Raw genomic sequence first — 15582 nt, 5'->3', positions numbered from 1 at the left:
GCCAAAACCACTGATGGCCAAAAAGAACATGAAGTCTCATCTCACATCTGCCCAGTAAATATCATGATGATCCTCAAGACTTTGGGGAAAATATTCTGCTGACTGATGAGACAAAAGCGGACCTTCCTCTGTCTGTTTCTTGACATGCTAATTTGAATTGTAATTTGACTTTTGAACTGCTACTTTTTAAAGTAGAAGCCAGCTGTGCTAATAAATCCTGAACACGGAGGCAACTTGAAGAAAAGCTCTAAGCATTTCTTCTGACCCAAAGAAATCTGATCAGTCCCTGCAGAAAGTTTACGTAGTACTTTTAAATTCACTTTTTTTTTTTTTAAACTCTTGATTTTAAACTTTTGATTAAGCGGGTTTTTTGTGCTAGGACGATGTGGTTTCTCAGCCGTATCGAAATAAATATATTTCGCAAAACTGCACTTTTTTCCCGCGATGAAAGGTGCCCAATAATGCATTCTAAAGCAAATCCAATTATTGTAACACGCCATTTTCTTTTATTCATCCATCCACAGTGAAGACCTTGAGAAGTAAAAACAAAAAAAAAAAGTAGACGCCACATTGACACACTCACACCTGCACACGTCACAGCTCCTCTTTTCCACTTTTGCTCTCAGAGGCTGACATTGAGTCCTTCTTGGAAGAACCTTTAATCGTCTTTTTAGCGGCAGGAGCTGCACCTTTTTTATTGCCCTGCTTCGCTTTCTGTTTTGCGGCTTTGGTGGCAGCTGCGGCCTTGGTTGCGTCTCCAGCTTTGTTTTTTGCCTTTGCCGGAGCTTTGGCCTCAGCAGCAGGTTTGGTAGTCCTTTTTTTCTCAGCCGTGCCCTCTAGCCGATCGGCTGATCGTCCGGCAGAAGCTGCGTCCAGTTTCTTTTCCCGTTTATCCGCTGCCAACTGGCCAGCCTGTGAAGCAGCCGGCACAGACTCACCGGAGTCCTGTGACTCTTTCTGGCTGAACTCTGCATTTACAGGTGTGGAAAACATGTTCAGCATGTCCTGAGCCTGGATTCTCTCCTGGTAAGAGCAGAAAAAAAAAAAGAGGCAAATTTAAAAGAACACCTCCAAATAAATCTTTTTTATTTGTTCACATTGAGCGAAGTCAGCGGACGAGTCTTAGATGCGTTACCTTTTCTTCGTGAGTGGGATCCAAGGTGAACCACAGAGCCACTGCACATCTCTGACCTTTAGTGACGGCCCGGACGCCGTGAGGGTTTTCTTTCCCTGCTCCGAACCCGACAACGCGGCCGCAGCGGGGGTGAACCTCGGCCTGCAGAGGGCATGAAGACGAACGTTACGACGCAGGCGACACGCTCAGCACGTTTAACATCGTCACAGTGCAGCATTTTACATCTATTTATAATATTAGGATTGTATGTGATGAACCATTGTGTCACACGTTGCACTATGAGAGGCGAGATAAAGGACACGTTTATGTGCTTACAAAAATCTGAAAAGTGTGGCCATCAGTCAGTCACATTTTAAAATTTGACTTGATGGCAGGGCCCGTAACCAGCAAAGCAATGAAAATATATTGACAAGATACGAAACATTTTGAATTCAAAATCCCTTTTTGTTGCTAAATTATAGATTAAACAAACACGTGACAAAAAATAAATTTTTTGTTTCTAATCTTATTTATTTTTTTAATCATCAGATTGGAGCAGAGTGATAGTCTATCCATTCGTCTTTCCAGTGTTTCAATAACTCCTGATCATTCATGAAACTTCTTCAGGAATGTGGATGTGGACGCCGACGTCGTTAGCACCGGGGACGTCTGTGATCGGTGCGTACCGGAAACACATGAATACAAAAGTTCAGAGTCTGGACATTTGTGTGTAAAAAAATTTTTTATAAAAAAAAATTTGGTTAAACACGTTAAAATTTGTAATATGTTAAAAACCTACGGAATTGATTCATCGTAATTAACGTGTTAAACTCCCGGCCCTAATAAATTAGAACGGTGAGTTCTCACAGTGGTTTCTCTGTTTTCTCTCGTTCTGCAGGTGCACAAGCAGACTTCTAGGGTCTTTTCTTTCTTGTGCTTCTTTCTCTGCTCCATTCTTATTTCCTTTCCTTTCCCGCCTCTCTCGCTTTCTTTTTCCCCCCTCTCTTTTCTCTAGCAATTTCTGCAGTAATTGTCACTTTGTCTAGTTTAAATAGTTAGCGTAGTTAGCAACTGTATCTCATTAAGTCTGCATGTGTGATCTCTGTTTGTAAGAGTGTTCGTTTGGAGATAGAGGTATTGCCTAGTATTGCTTAAAACTATTATCCTGGCCATTAAGTTCAAAACGTAGTAAATGTTGCTGAATTTCACATTTGTAGTTACAACGAGGTTAAGTGGACCTCAGTATAAAAAGCGTTTTTGGACACTGTCTTCACCCCTCGCCCTCTGTCTCAGTGTTGTGCACAAACACATTTTAAACACTGCATTCATGAGTTCAGGTCACATTTTTGAGATATTGAGAACATCGGTGGTATAGTGATATGTTGTGAATTTAAGCAGTTTCTTTTAGGGTAAACTTTGGATATTTAACTTTGGATAAGAAATACATTTATGCGCCCTAAATTTCTCTTCATTGCATAGTTTAATAATTGTAAAATAATTGTGTGAAAAGTACTTTATGTCCAAGACGACTTCTGCTTCCAGTTTTCGACCATTATTCTGAATTACGGTGGGTTTTTGACTTTGCAATAACAGCTTAAAGGGATAAAGAAAACTCCTGACAAATCTCATCTGCGTCATATTGATGCTAGTAAGAGGATTAAGAATGATCGCAGTAAAGACAGCAGCTAAAACAGACACTTTTTTGTCCAAGTTTTCTTTTCTGTGAATGAACATATTAAAATATGCGAATAAGACATGTTTTAGGAATTTAACTCTCGAGCAAAGACAACGGGGAACAATAAAATAAAGGACAGGCAGTGGCACTAATAAATACACACACTTTATTTGAAATCAGAAAGAATTAGTTGTAGTTGGATCTGTGAACTTAGTTCAAAACATGTAGATGGTGAACTACGAACATTTTAACCTGGATGAACTCCAACGAGAACATGTTTTTGTTCAGAACACTAATCTTCCAGAAATGCCCCCCAGTTAGTGTCACTCATTTTCCCATCGCTGTGGGGATGATGTGTTTAAGTGGAACTATTACTTACGGTGACTGTTTTTGCATCCAGCTCAGTGAAAATAAACTCTCCTCCCTCAAAGTCATCATTTAGATACAAGATGGCACTGAAAGAATGACACTGCAACGTTAGGCAGAAAACAAAAAAACACAAAGGTCTCCTCAGAATGTGTTTTTTTTTTTTTTTTTACCTCACCTGTAGTCTCTGTGAGTGTAAGCAGGAGGTTCTTTTTTACACTGATTGAGGTCGGAAACCAGGACACAGTTGTCGACGTGAACAGGATGGCTCAGGTCCTTCCGGTCCTCCTGCTTTTCTGAATGAGCGGCGGCAGAAAGACAAGTTAACCATCCCACTGTCACACGACCTCTGACCTACAGCGCATCAGGCTGACAAATCCAGGTAGAGTAACAATAGTGCCATGGAAAAGTATTCTGCTGCTTACATATTTCTTCCGTTTTTACTTCTTCTTTTTTTTTGGCTCACCGTAACTAAGTGCACAAATTTGCAGCAAAACCTGGGTTCAACTAAAAATTAGCTTATGAGAAACACCTCTAACATTAAATACCTTATTTTCTTCTTAAGTTGCAGAGAAAATATTATTTATTTTTTTTTTTTTTGCCTTCTGGCATAATTTTGCCTGGATATTTTCATATCAGATATTTTTTTTTGCTCAATTTCCTTTTTAATAAATAAATTGCAAATGACAGAAAATATTTTCAAAAGTCAGTTGGAATGAAATCACCCCACCTGTGAGCTGCCTGGTTTGCAAGAATGTTTAAGATGTCGCACATAAAACTCATTTAAATATCAAGTCAAGATAATCTGAGGAAACACAAAATGCTGTTTTCACATTATCATGTTCTTTATTAACGGAAGTTAACTATTCAAGCAAATTTGGAAAACAAATGATTTGCATGTCAACCTAATATCTGCCATAAAGTGTTTCTGATTAACTGGTAACACATGTTTTACTTTGCCAGGAAGAAATTTTGACCCAATCTTCTGTGCAGAATTGTATTAATTGAGCCACGCTGGGTGAATTGATCAAGGAAAGCCTCTGTAATATCCTGCATCAGAATCTCAATTTCATTTAGTTTCAGACTTTGACTAGGCCACTCCTAAACCCTATTTATTTGAATCATTCAGATGTCGACTTACTGGTGTGCTTAGATCATATATGTGCTACATATATATTTGCAGCGTTTAGGTTTAAGGTCACTGCATTTTCTGCTCTGCAGCAGATTTGTGTTAGCTGCATCAATATTAGCTTCATCTAAGTCTTACACTATGTTAGACTCAATCCCCACCAAATTATTTAATTTAATTATTTAAATTATTTAATCATTTACTGTTGTCTTTGATTATGGTGGAGCTACAATCTTATATGTGGAAGTAATTTCACTTTCGTGTTTTAATGGGAAGTAGCTGGCATTTGAGGCTTGGTCACGTTCATAAACTCTGTCATTAACTGGTGACAACAGTAAGGTTTGTGCTTTATAAACAAAAAAAAAACCCACATTAAAACAACACACCCTGCACTACTGTTCATTAAAAAAAAAATTCTAACTTTACTCTTACATTAGACTGAACTAGTCTCATCACTAGAAACTGGAAGCGGTTTTCCGTAAGCTGTGCAAGTCTCAGACAGAGAGCATGATCACCCCCTAGTGGCTGAGCTCACCATCGATGGCAGAGCGACACACCAGATGAGAGTAGGAGAAGTACAGAGGCGTGTCCAATCGGAAGTGGGACTCCAACACCTTGCGGACTTTCTCACTCAGGTCGAAGAACATACGAGCGCTCTTCAGAGAAACCTTTCCCTCCTGGCCGAGCTACGAAACATAAAAACACAATATAACGGCCAGCATGCAACGAGCCGAGCCTTTTACACGCAGAGAGAAGTCTGTGTGTAAATCTGTTCGGCATTCTGGGTGAATACAAACCAAAACAAACGTCAGAATCTAATGCTGGTGGTGAGAAATGGCTCGAGGTATTTTACCAATGACAAAAGAGAAATCCTACAACCTCTAGAATCTGGTGCCACACTATGTCTGTTTACGTTTAGTGAAGAGGGAAGTTGAAGTTGCGCTCATGTTTTCTTCTAAGGTTTTTGTGTCGTTTCCTTCAGTGATTCTTGGTGCAGCGCCACCACAGGCGAGGAGGGGAACAGGTTTTGTAATGACTGAATCGTTTGACACAATGTAGAGAGAAAGTGAACAGCACCAGCCGAAAATGCTACTTTGGTCCAATCAAACCGAGTTTACTGGACTATGAGGTGACAAGACACACTTTAAAAATATATAATTATGTATCATATCCTAAAATAATCATATTTTGGAACAAATAGTCTTTTTTGTTTGTTTGGGTTTTTTTTGTTTGTTTGTTTGTTTTTTTTTTATCAAAATCACTTTTGTCAAAAATGACTTAGTCCATTATTTTCAGGAAACTTATGAGGTTATGAAACTTATGTAATTCATAAGTTCCCTGAAAATAATGGCCTAAGTCATTTTTGACAAAAGTGATTTTGGTTAAAAAAAAACATATATATATATATATATATATATATATATACATATTTTTCTTTTTAACCATAATCACTTTTGTCAATAACGACCATTATTTTCAAGAAGGTGACCATAAGTTTTCTACAACCCAGTCATCCGCTACTCTGTAAAATAAAACATGTTTGTGATTGTGTGACAGTGTGTGGCGCTGCAGACCTTGATAGCCTTCAGGACAGTGACCCCCTGGAACATCTCACTAGGTGTGTGTGGGGATGGGTGGCCGCTGTAGCCGTCTCCTTTCAGAGCGGCAGCCTGGGAGAGGAGTGTAGGATCGTTACGCTGACGTGACACGCTCTTTTGGTCAAATTCTCACAAAAGCCATCCAGGACGAAGCTCCTTTTCGCTTGGACTCACGTTGGAGAGGCGCTGCAGCTCCCTGCAGTCATCGTCGCTGATCACCTCGTCCAGCAGCACCCGCTGAGAGCCGTTCAGCTGCTTGGACGTCATGGTAACTCTGACGTTATCGTACAGCACTGCACCCCCTAGAGGAAGCAGGTCACAGTACATTTCTGTAGCTCTCGGATGAAGGGTCCCAGTGGACTCTGGCGTTTGAACGGTCACCTTCTTGGGGCGCGATCATCTTGGCCATGTCCGAAGAATCCTTCTTCTTCTCCTCAACCAGAGTTTCAATCTCCTTCATTAGGTTTCCGATCTCCTCCGTGATCCTCGCCGCAGTCTCTCTCTCGGCTCTGAGATACGCAGTCATTCCAGAGTGACAGAGGAGCAGATGGAGATTAGCGTTACTCACACTGCAGGAGCTTGTGTGTAGGCCCGCAACTATCAATTCTTCTGACGGTCAACTGGATGAAAGAAATGTGCCACGTTCTGCAGATTTTTCTTTTAACGATGTTGATTTTTTTTTAAAATAATACTGTCAATTTAGATTTTTTTTTGTTAGTTTGGAACCAAAATCTGTTATTAATTTTTATATTTTGCAATAGTTTGATTACTTTGATAACTTTTAGACCCTCCTATTAATTTCAGAGACTAAGAACCCACTGGGTGTGTGGTCAATATCTTTTGTTTGTTAGATGTCCAGTGTGATGAAGGGAAGTTTTTGTAAAATTATTTCTTTTTACCACTTTTTAAACTTTGACAACAAATTAAGTCAACTTTTATTTTGACCTCTATGTTTTGCTGGAAATACACTACATATTTCAAACAACCAAGTTGAATGCTTCCAAGAATCCAGACACCCAGGGCCCTTCTTGGTCAAATTTTGGTTTTGGAGCTTAGAAGGACACGACAAACCACTATATCCTTCTTAGACAATGTAATAAATACACTAAAATGCTAATTCAATTGGCATTCGGATGTCCCCGGTGTGGGACAAAAAAAAGCATATTTCTATTCCATGAATTCACTGTCGACTGGACCAGAAACCCGGGGAAACTAAAACTACGCCACTTGAGGAGTTCTGGGCAGAACATGCTTACAGAGAAAGGCGTTTTGTCTTAAATGTAAATTGTGTATTTGTTTATATATATATTTTGTTGTTGTTGTTGTTTTTTTGTTTTTTTTTTTGCTTTGTTTTGTTTTATAATTTGTTTGTTTTTGGCTTCACTACTGCTCTGAGTGTGTTTTTCTTTCAGCAAATTGCCCTTTTCGAGCGAGTGTACTCTAGTTAACGATGTACCAATTACTAAATAAGATGAATTCAACGATTTCTTACATCACAGCTAATTTTTACATGTCGGATGTGGACATTAGTGCCACATGATGTGGCACGTTTCGCAGCAAACATGTAATTGTGGTGGGGAAAATTTATGCCAGTTTAACAAAAGTATCCAAATACCTGATGAGCTGTTTGGTTGTTGGCGTTAGCACATTTGTGTGTAATTTTACACATTTTTGATTTGTTTCCTGAAACTTCCCATTAAGAGCAAGATTGCGTGAAACGTTTCTGCAGGTTAAAGTCTAACACACGTGGGCTTTCTGCAGTAGCAAATATTCTGCCGAATAAAGTAAGAAATTCACATCCATAAGACATGCAAATTGAAAACCCACCTACTGTAATAGAGGCGTCAAGAATAAACTAACATTGCAATGCAATGCTTAGCTCAATTTGCCGAAGTGCCGTGAATCTTACTTGTGTTTGTTCCTCAGCTTCTTTGGCATCACATCCTCTGGAGTCCAGGTGTCCTTGCAGTGACAACAACATTACATTTACATGGCAAAAAGAGAACATTCAGTTATCGGCGTTCCATAACGATAAGGCAAAACGGGATGAGGGCAGTTTTTGTCTTCTCACCGGATCTACGAAGGTGATTCCAAAAGCTTCGTATCCAAAGTACAGCAGCTCCTTCTCCAGTATGGACTGCTGGATGTACTGCTTCACCACCTGGTTACAGAGCAGACACCAAATCCAAGCTTGTGACACATCTAATAAACACAAAGTCAACTAATTATCAGTCATTTTACTATTCTTTGTGGTTCAAAATGTTTTGCTCGTTAGATGAGAGCCAAACTCGTCAGCCCTAAATTCATAGCAATAGTGATAAAAGCGAAAACACAACATCTTACCAAGTAGTATTGGCTTAGTTTCAAATGAAAATATCTTACACTTGAAATAAGACAAAACTAACTTAAAAATAACTTTTCAGCAGGACATTTGAGCTCATTTTGAGTCAATAATTCCTTAATATTGATGAAAAACTACTTGTTCCAGTGACGGATTGTTTCAATTATAACAGGATGTTTTTTAGTGAAATAATCTGCCAATGAAACTAGTACTTCTTCATCAATATTAAAGAATTATTGACTTGAAACAAGCTGCTGTATCTTTCTGAGAAGTTACTTGATAGCTAGAAACGAGATCAAAAATGCTTGCAAAGATTTTGTGTTTTTGCAGTGTAGGACCGAAGCCAAAACAAACTCTGATCTACAAAGACATTTTCAAAGGTTCAGATTGTCTTACTCTAGAAAAATACATAGGTAATTAAAAAAGAAAAAACATTTCAGGACTATTTCTTTTGACAAGCACATCGAAATTTTGATGCAAAAAAAGATATTTTATACTGCAACTGAAGAACATGACATTTTGATGAGCATCAAACCAAAACTTAACCGATTTTCAAAAAAAACGAAGTTGCCTCTTGATGGGGAGTTTAACTGGTATTTTTTTTCTGTCGGCACTTATTAAAAAGGTGGTCTTGCTGTCCTTCAGCGGTACCACTGATAAAAATCGATCAAGCCAAGCGTTGTGAATGTAGCAGTACCTGTCTGGCTGATATGGCTGCGGCCTTTTCCTCACCCAGCACAGCGGAATAATAGTTGAGGTTCTGGTTCATCATCTCGTCCTCAGGGTGGAACAACAGGAAGGTCTTAGCACACTCTACGGCCTGCTCATACTTCTCACCTGCAGAAAGGAAGAGGGGGGAGGAGCATCAGCATCATCTGCTTCAGTCAGGTCAGGTTGCCTTGGGGTTGAGCTGGGTTGGGAGTTTTATTTTCTCATTTCAAGCTTTCTGAATGGAACAGTTTTCAGCAAAACATGAGTGCTGAGGGGTGCCTTAACTTCTAGGTTAACTTCTGGAAGTTAAACACTCTTACTGTAATTTTAGAACGGAATTTTAACAAAGCAATATTTGCCCATTCTGCCTGGCAGAAGTTGTCCGGATCGCTCAGCTTGTGAGGACGATTCGTTTTATCCTACAGATGTTCAAACCGAATTAGTTCTCCAAAACATTTAGGCTCTATACTGCTCTAGAAATACATATCCAATTGTAACACATGTGTTTGAGGAGCCAGTCACATAAAGACATGTGACTCTGCGTCGCCACGCTGTATGCAGTAACTGCATTTCATCCTATTTTCAAACTTATTGATATGCCTCGATGCTTTTATTTGACAAACAGTGGAGAAAAATAGTTTTTTAAAAAATCCCCACAATGCCGACAGTTTCAGTTGGGTTTTTTTTAAACATCATTGATTGGAATTTATCACAAAGATAAATCAGAATCCCGTCACGGTAAGCAATTTATTACGATAAACTATCCACCTCTAGTTGTAACTTGACAAAATGCGAAAACACACAACGGGTATCAGCTGCACTAGAGTGTTTGTACACCGGCGTGTGCTCAAGTCAGGCTTTATTTCACGTCGACAGGCTGACAGACTTACTGTTGTAGTAGGAGAACTGCAGGTAGTTGAAGTGAGAGGGCAGGAAGTCCTCGAAAGGAGCATCTCTGCCAGCAGCGGAGGCCAGTTCCACGGCGCAGTGCTGCTTGCAGTTCAGCAGCTGCATGTAGTGATCTGACAACAAACCGTCGCATTTACATGAGCGCCATCAAACATGAAACCGCGGCGTGCAAACGCATTTCACCTCCTCTGCCTCACCCGTCACGGCCTGGAACAGGTCGGCGCTGTACTCCATGTAGGCGTATCCGTCGAAGCGGTACCCCCCCTCACACAGAGCTCTGCACTCCTTGTAGGCGGTGAAGTATTCCTCCAGGGCGTTCTCAAAGTGTTTGGCTGCCAGTCCGAAAGAGTCGTCGCTATAGAAGCTCTTCCCCAGCAGAAACTCAGCCTGAGGAAAGACTCAATGTAACCGCTACCGATTTTGAAAACAATTTCCAGATCGGGTATCGGTTGTCAGGTATGTGTCTGATCTACAGAGTTGGGCCGAGCACCCAAAAATTAGACTCAAGTTAGAGTAGAACCACATCTAAATATTTTTATTCAAGTAAAATATGAACAAAATATTTCACTAGAATAAAAAGTAACGATCCAATAAATTACTAAAGTAAAAAGTAACGATCTAATAATTTACTCAAGCAAGAGTAAAAAAATAATTTATTTAAAAATTACATCACCAGAAGGAGCCAAATATAAAGTTAAGTGGAAATAAGGACATAAATGACAATAATTCAAATACATGACAAAAAAAAAAACATTTTCCAAATCAGTTTCACTCAACAAAAAAACTTGCAAAGCCAACAAAAACTGCAGCTGTGTGTCTGTTTGGTAACGTTTTGATTAAAACGCGTTTGTTTTCCATTCTGTGGGTAGAAAATCCAGAAATTTTACTCAAGTAAAAGTAGAGACACTTCATAATAAAATGACTCAAGAAAAAAAGCACAGCATAGTAAAAAAATACACCTAAAAGTACACTTTTTCGAAAATGTTACTCAAGTAAATGTAACTACCGTAGTTACCGCCAACTCTGCCGATGGAACGGCAGACCTCCTCAGTCTAATTCTTTGTCATTAAACAATAATTAAATATCAGAAGTGAAAAAAGAGGATTGGTGCATCTCTAGTTCTCACCATGTGTGGCTTCGCCTCCAGATCTCTGAAGTTCTCCTCCTCTACTCTTGCCATCATCCTGTAGTACTCCAGGTTCTGCTTCATCTCCAGGTGGTCTGGGTTGGCCTGGGAGAAGGTGTGGGCAGCTGCCACCGCCTTGTCCAGCTTATTGATCTGAAACGACACAGATCACTTCTGTTCACCGGACGTTCTTGGTGAAATAAATTCACAAAGCAGATGGAGAAGCACAGTGAAAGCCCTGCATCAGTCTGAGTAGAACTAAAACATTAATGTCTATGTACTGGCAATTATGGAAACGGAAATGATTACGTTTGCAAAGGAGGTAGTCAATACATGGGATGAAGGTAAGCAGACAGCAGGTGTCACATTTCATAGTTGCCATAGAAATTTAAGAGTATCAGAAAAACCCTGCAGGTACAGTTAACACCAGAAGTTTACATACACCGAATAAAAAAAAAATATATATATATATATAAACTATTTTTTTCATTGTCTGAGGTTAAATCAGACCAAACGTCTCTCGTTTTAGAGAGATAGAATATGTCAGAGACTTATTTATTAATGTCTTCAAAATCAGAAGTCAACATACAGAATGATAACCATGTTTCTAGACTAGGAGAGAAATCCAAGATGGTGATTGCTATTGCTATGGGAACTGCTGATAGGTTAACTGACACATTTGAGTTAATTGGAGGCACACCTGTGGATGTATTTCAAGGCCACACCTGGAGCACTCTGCTTTCAGCTTTGACGTGATTGGAAAGTCACAAGAAGACGGCCAAATTATCAGGAAGAGAACCGCAGAGCTGCACAAATCTGGTTCGTCCTTGGGAGCAACGTTCACATGCTGATGTTTAACATGATGGGAATGTAAAACCATCAGACGGCTCAGGAAGGAGACGGCGTCTGTGTCCCAGAGGTGAACGAGTCTTGGTCCAAAATCTGCAAATCGACCCCAGAACAAAAGCCAGAGAATAATGGAAGATGCTGGCTGAAGCTGGTAAGACAGTCAGTGTCCATAGTGAAACTTGTTCTATACCAGTATGGGCTAAGAAGCCACTCAGCAAGGAAGAAGCAGTTGCTCTAAAAGAAACGTCAAAAAGTCCAACTGCAGTTTGCAAAAGCACACAGGGACAAAGACTTTCATTTTTGGATGCATAATGAGACTAAAGTGGAACCAGAGGGGATCGCTTGTACGACCGGCAATACCATCCTCATGCTGTGGGGATGTTTTATGAAACAGATAGCATCGTGAGGAAAGGACATTATGTGGGAATATTGAAGTTACATTTGTTATATACATGTTCATCTTTTGTATATTGAAGTAACATCTAAAGGCATTAACCAGGAAGTGAAAGCTTGAGTGCAGATGGATCTAAAAAAAAAAAGGACAATAAAGTCAAAGTGGTTACAAAGTGGCTTAAGGGCAACAGAGTGAGTGTTTTAGCGCAGCCATCGCATAGTCCTGATCTCAGTCCTGTGGAGAAGCTGTTAGAAGATCTGAACAGCTGTATGTAAACTTCTGGCTTCAACTGTGTTTGTCTATATCATAGATACAAACAGATACTCAAATCGATGGATGCAGTGGTCCCATAAGATGAATAAGGAATGTAGTTTTGTCTGTTTTACATATTTCTCTGCATTTTGCCAAACTGATATTATTTCTGACAACGTGTGTTGTGTTATTGTATATATCTGATTGTGTGCAGTTTTTAAAATAATGCCGAGTTTTAAATGGGTTAACACAGAATATTTTCACTTCATAGAAACCTAAAGAAGCCTTGAAAATAGTTAAAAATGAAACGACCGACTACCAAGAAGCGCACAGTTATTTTTACAAACTCCAGTGTTTCCGCTATTTTCGACTCTTCAAACTACACAATGCTGAACTTCTACGTCCCAACGTCAGATTTGCGTAGAGGCAGAATTCAATTTAAGACGTGGCAGAGAAGTCTCCGTCCGAAGGAGGGGGCTGGGTGTCTACAAGGCAGACCTGTCTCAGCTCTGAATGAAAATATGAAATCCATAATCAAGCAGAAAGTTTACAATCCGACCATGAAGTTACCTTGAAATAGGCCACTTGTAGGTAGTTGTACGGAGTCCTCTTCCCAAACTCCAGCTCCACTTCCTCGCTGACTTGATGCAAAGTTGGAGAACCGAGTTTCTCGGTTTCGCACGAGTTCACACAGTCTGCCCGCTTCAGAATGTTCTGGAAAAAGCTTAAATCCTCCACCGAACCGGCCCCGGGGATTGGCAATTCCAAGCCCCGTAACGGCTCGCCGAGAGCGGACTGGTTGTCACAACGCAGCCGACACTGAACCTTCACGTTTCGGACCGCAGCTTTGTTCCTGAGGGCCTTCTCCATGTTCAGGATGACCGCCAGCCAGTCCCCTTTGTAGTAGGCTTCCACCGCCGCATCGAAGAGGAAATCATACGGCACCAAAGTTGAGTTACTCAGACTGGAGTCTGGCCTGCAGAAGCCCGCAGTGAGCCAGAGACATGTCCAGATCAGCGCGTTGCGGGGTCCCATGATGGGGTCCGGAGCCAGGACAGCACAGAGAAGGAGGCCCTTCTCCCCCAGACAGGAACTGTAGTTTGGAGGCGGGATTGGACATTTGAGAACCCCTGTTCCACCCCCAACACCTTCAAAATATTTTACATACTGACACACACACAAAAAAAGTACACAATTTTTATTATTATTATATTATTAAAGCTAAAAAAAATTGGTCATGTTATAATGATATAATGTTATTCCTTCATCAGAAACATACCTGGCGTGTTGCTTTGATTATTCCATGCATGTTTGAGAAATCCTTTAATCTCGCAGAGCAACCTTTCAACCCACAGCCACTTCAACCACTGTAGAGATTTTTGGTTTTGTGGAAGTGTTACTTGAAATGATCAATGTAGCCCAGTGTGATATGAATTATGTTGCAGGATTGTGAAGGGACTGGTGTCTATCTCCAGTGAGATCTGGTGACCTCGACAGGTCACCACTTAATCATAGTGAGAAACACGCACACTCATATCTAAGGGAAATTTAGAGGAAAAAAATGAATCCAACAGTACGAACCGTGGGAGGAAGTCGGAATACTGGACAATTTTTATTTTTATTTATTTATTTATTTAATTTTTTTACAACATGGGGAAAATGTCTTGTCAAAATCTGTTAGGACTGACATTAGAGCTTGTATTATTTTTAAATCAATATTAAGGAATTATTTACTTAAAACAGCTGATATATTTTTGTTGAATTGTTGCTTGTAAGTCAGTTTTGTCTCATTTCAAGTCTACTAAGATATTTGCATGAGAATTTAGGGGAGAGAGAAAAAAAATACCTGGTAGGATTTTGTGTTTTTGCGGCGCACAAGTCCTTTTCAAGGTATTGCATTTATTACCGTATCAGTCCACAGAGGGGCGCTGTTGACGCATCACAGTTCAAAGTGTTCACCAACATCCATGTCTGGATGGTGGATTGCTCTGATTTCATGTCAAAGAATGAAACATTTCCCTTGGTGTGTGGATCGGGGGGAGGGGTTGACCTTCAGGATCAAAACCTAAAGGTCAAAAACTTCAGGGGATCTCGGAGCAGCTGACAAGGGGTCTTAACCGAAACAATGTCAAGGAGTGTTTTATATTGTTTTATTGTCTCAGGATAGACACGTGTCCCATTTACGATCCAACTATACAATCTGTAGGAGTCATTTCTCCTTTCCTGTGTTTATCGCCACCAGAGGGCGATATCATTTTGAGTTCTGCGTGTCTGATGGGGGATGGGATTATTTAAGGTCAACCATGATTCTGTTCAGGTGTTAATGGGAAGAGGCAACTGAATAAAACAAAGAACTCAAACTATTTTCAGTCATAAAGTGAAACACAGAATTGTGTTTCTAGTTACATAAAATTGTTCAATAATGATCTGAAGGGTGACTGGGATAATCTTGTAATTACTTCATTTGTTTTAGATGATATTCACATCTAATATCAATTCAAGGCCCTGAAAAACAAAACAAACAAACAAAATAATATTATATATATATATATATATATATATATATATATATATAATATTTAGAACCGAAGCACATGATGCCGTATGATGTAACTTCTCTCCAGCACTTAAAACTAGCAATGTAAGTCCCCCTTAAATCTTTGTGGAAGCTCAATTTCTCTTTGGACGTTTAGAAATATATAAATGTTTAGCCGTTCTTTAGGCACAAAATGCTGAGGTTTTAAATTCATATACTTCTAAATGTTACCAGCACCAGATCCAGGGGAATCTGAGCCAGTATCAAGTGCTGCACAGAAAATCAAAATCAAATTTTATTTGTATAGCACATTTCAGCAGCAAGGCATTTCAAAGTGCTTTACATCATTACAAACACAGAAACACAATGCAACATAGAATCAACAATGAAAACACGACATTAAGTCAAGTTCCATCAATAAATTTGTAATTGATTACATTTCAAATACAAATTTAAACAGGTGGGTTTTTAGTCGAAATTTAAAAGAAGTCAGTGTTTCAGCTGTTTTACAGTTTTCTGGAAGTTTGTTCCAAATTTGTGGTGCATAGATGCTGAAAGCTGCTTCTCCTTGTTTGGTTCTGG

General features: G+C 39.7%; 1 protein-coding gene across 2 annotated transcripts; it reads right to left on the bottom strand.

Moving 5' to 3' along the window:
- Window positions 1-266: 266 nt before the first annotated feature.
- p3h1 (prolyl 3-hydroxylase 1) lies at window positions 267-13565 on the bottom strand. Of its 2 annotated transcripts, XM_032550379.1 has the most exons (15): window positions 13035-13564; window positions 10970-11122; window positions 10041-10230; window positions 9825-9956; window positions 8921-9060; window positions 7954-8043; window positions 7792-7844; window positions 6264-6391; window positions 6057-6184; window positions 5859-5954; window positions 4820-4970; window positions 3334-3451; window positions 3169-3244; window positions 1136-1276; window positions 267-1023 (listed from the first exon to the last, which is right to left on the bottom strand). In XM_032550379.1, exons 1-15 carry the CDS (start codon window positions 13497-13499, stop codon window positions 595-597), a joined length of 2490 nt encoding a protein of 829 aa, XP_032406270.1. In that variant the 5' UTR covers window positions 13500-13564; the 3' UTR covers window positions 267-594. The 2 variants fall into 2 exon arrangements, with proteins under 2 accessions (XP_032406270.1, XP_032406272.1); XM_032550381.1 differs by lacking the exon at window positions 3169-3244 and having other exon boundaries at window positions 813-1023; window positions 13035-13565.
- Between the last annotated feature and the right edge of the window lie 2017 nt (window positions 13566-15582).

The sequence above is a fragment of the Xiphophorus hellerii genome, chromosome 20 (genome assembly GCF_003331165.1).
Source record: "Xiphophorus hellerii strain 12219 chromosome 20, Xiphophorus_hellerii-4.1, whole genome shotgun sequence".
NCBI classification, from domain to species: Eukaryota; Metazoa; Chordata; class Actinopteri; order Cyprinodontiformes; family Poeciliidae; genus Xiphophorus; species Xiphophorus hellerii.
Note: the sequence above shows the minus strand (reverse complement) of the source record. Positions and strands in the feature narration are given on the sequence as shown.

Coding starts and splice junctions, on each gene's coding strand:
- p3h1 (XM_032550379.1), bottom strand. CDS start 13,499: ATGGGACCCCGCAACGCGCTGATCTGGACATGTCTCTGGCTCACTGCG. Junction 9,061..9,824: donor GCAGTTCTCCTACTACAACA/GTAAGTCTGTCA, acceptor TCCTTTCTGCAG/GTGAGAAGTATGAGCAGGCC. Junction 6,185..6,263: donor GATGATCGCGCCCCAAGAAG/GTGACCGTTCAA, acceptor TGCTTCCTCTAG/GGGGTGCAGTGCTGTACGAT.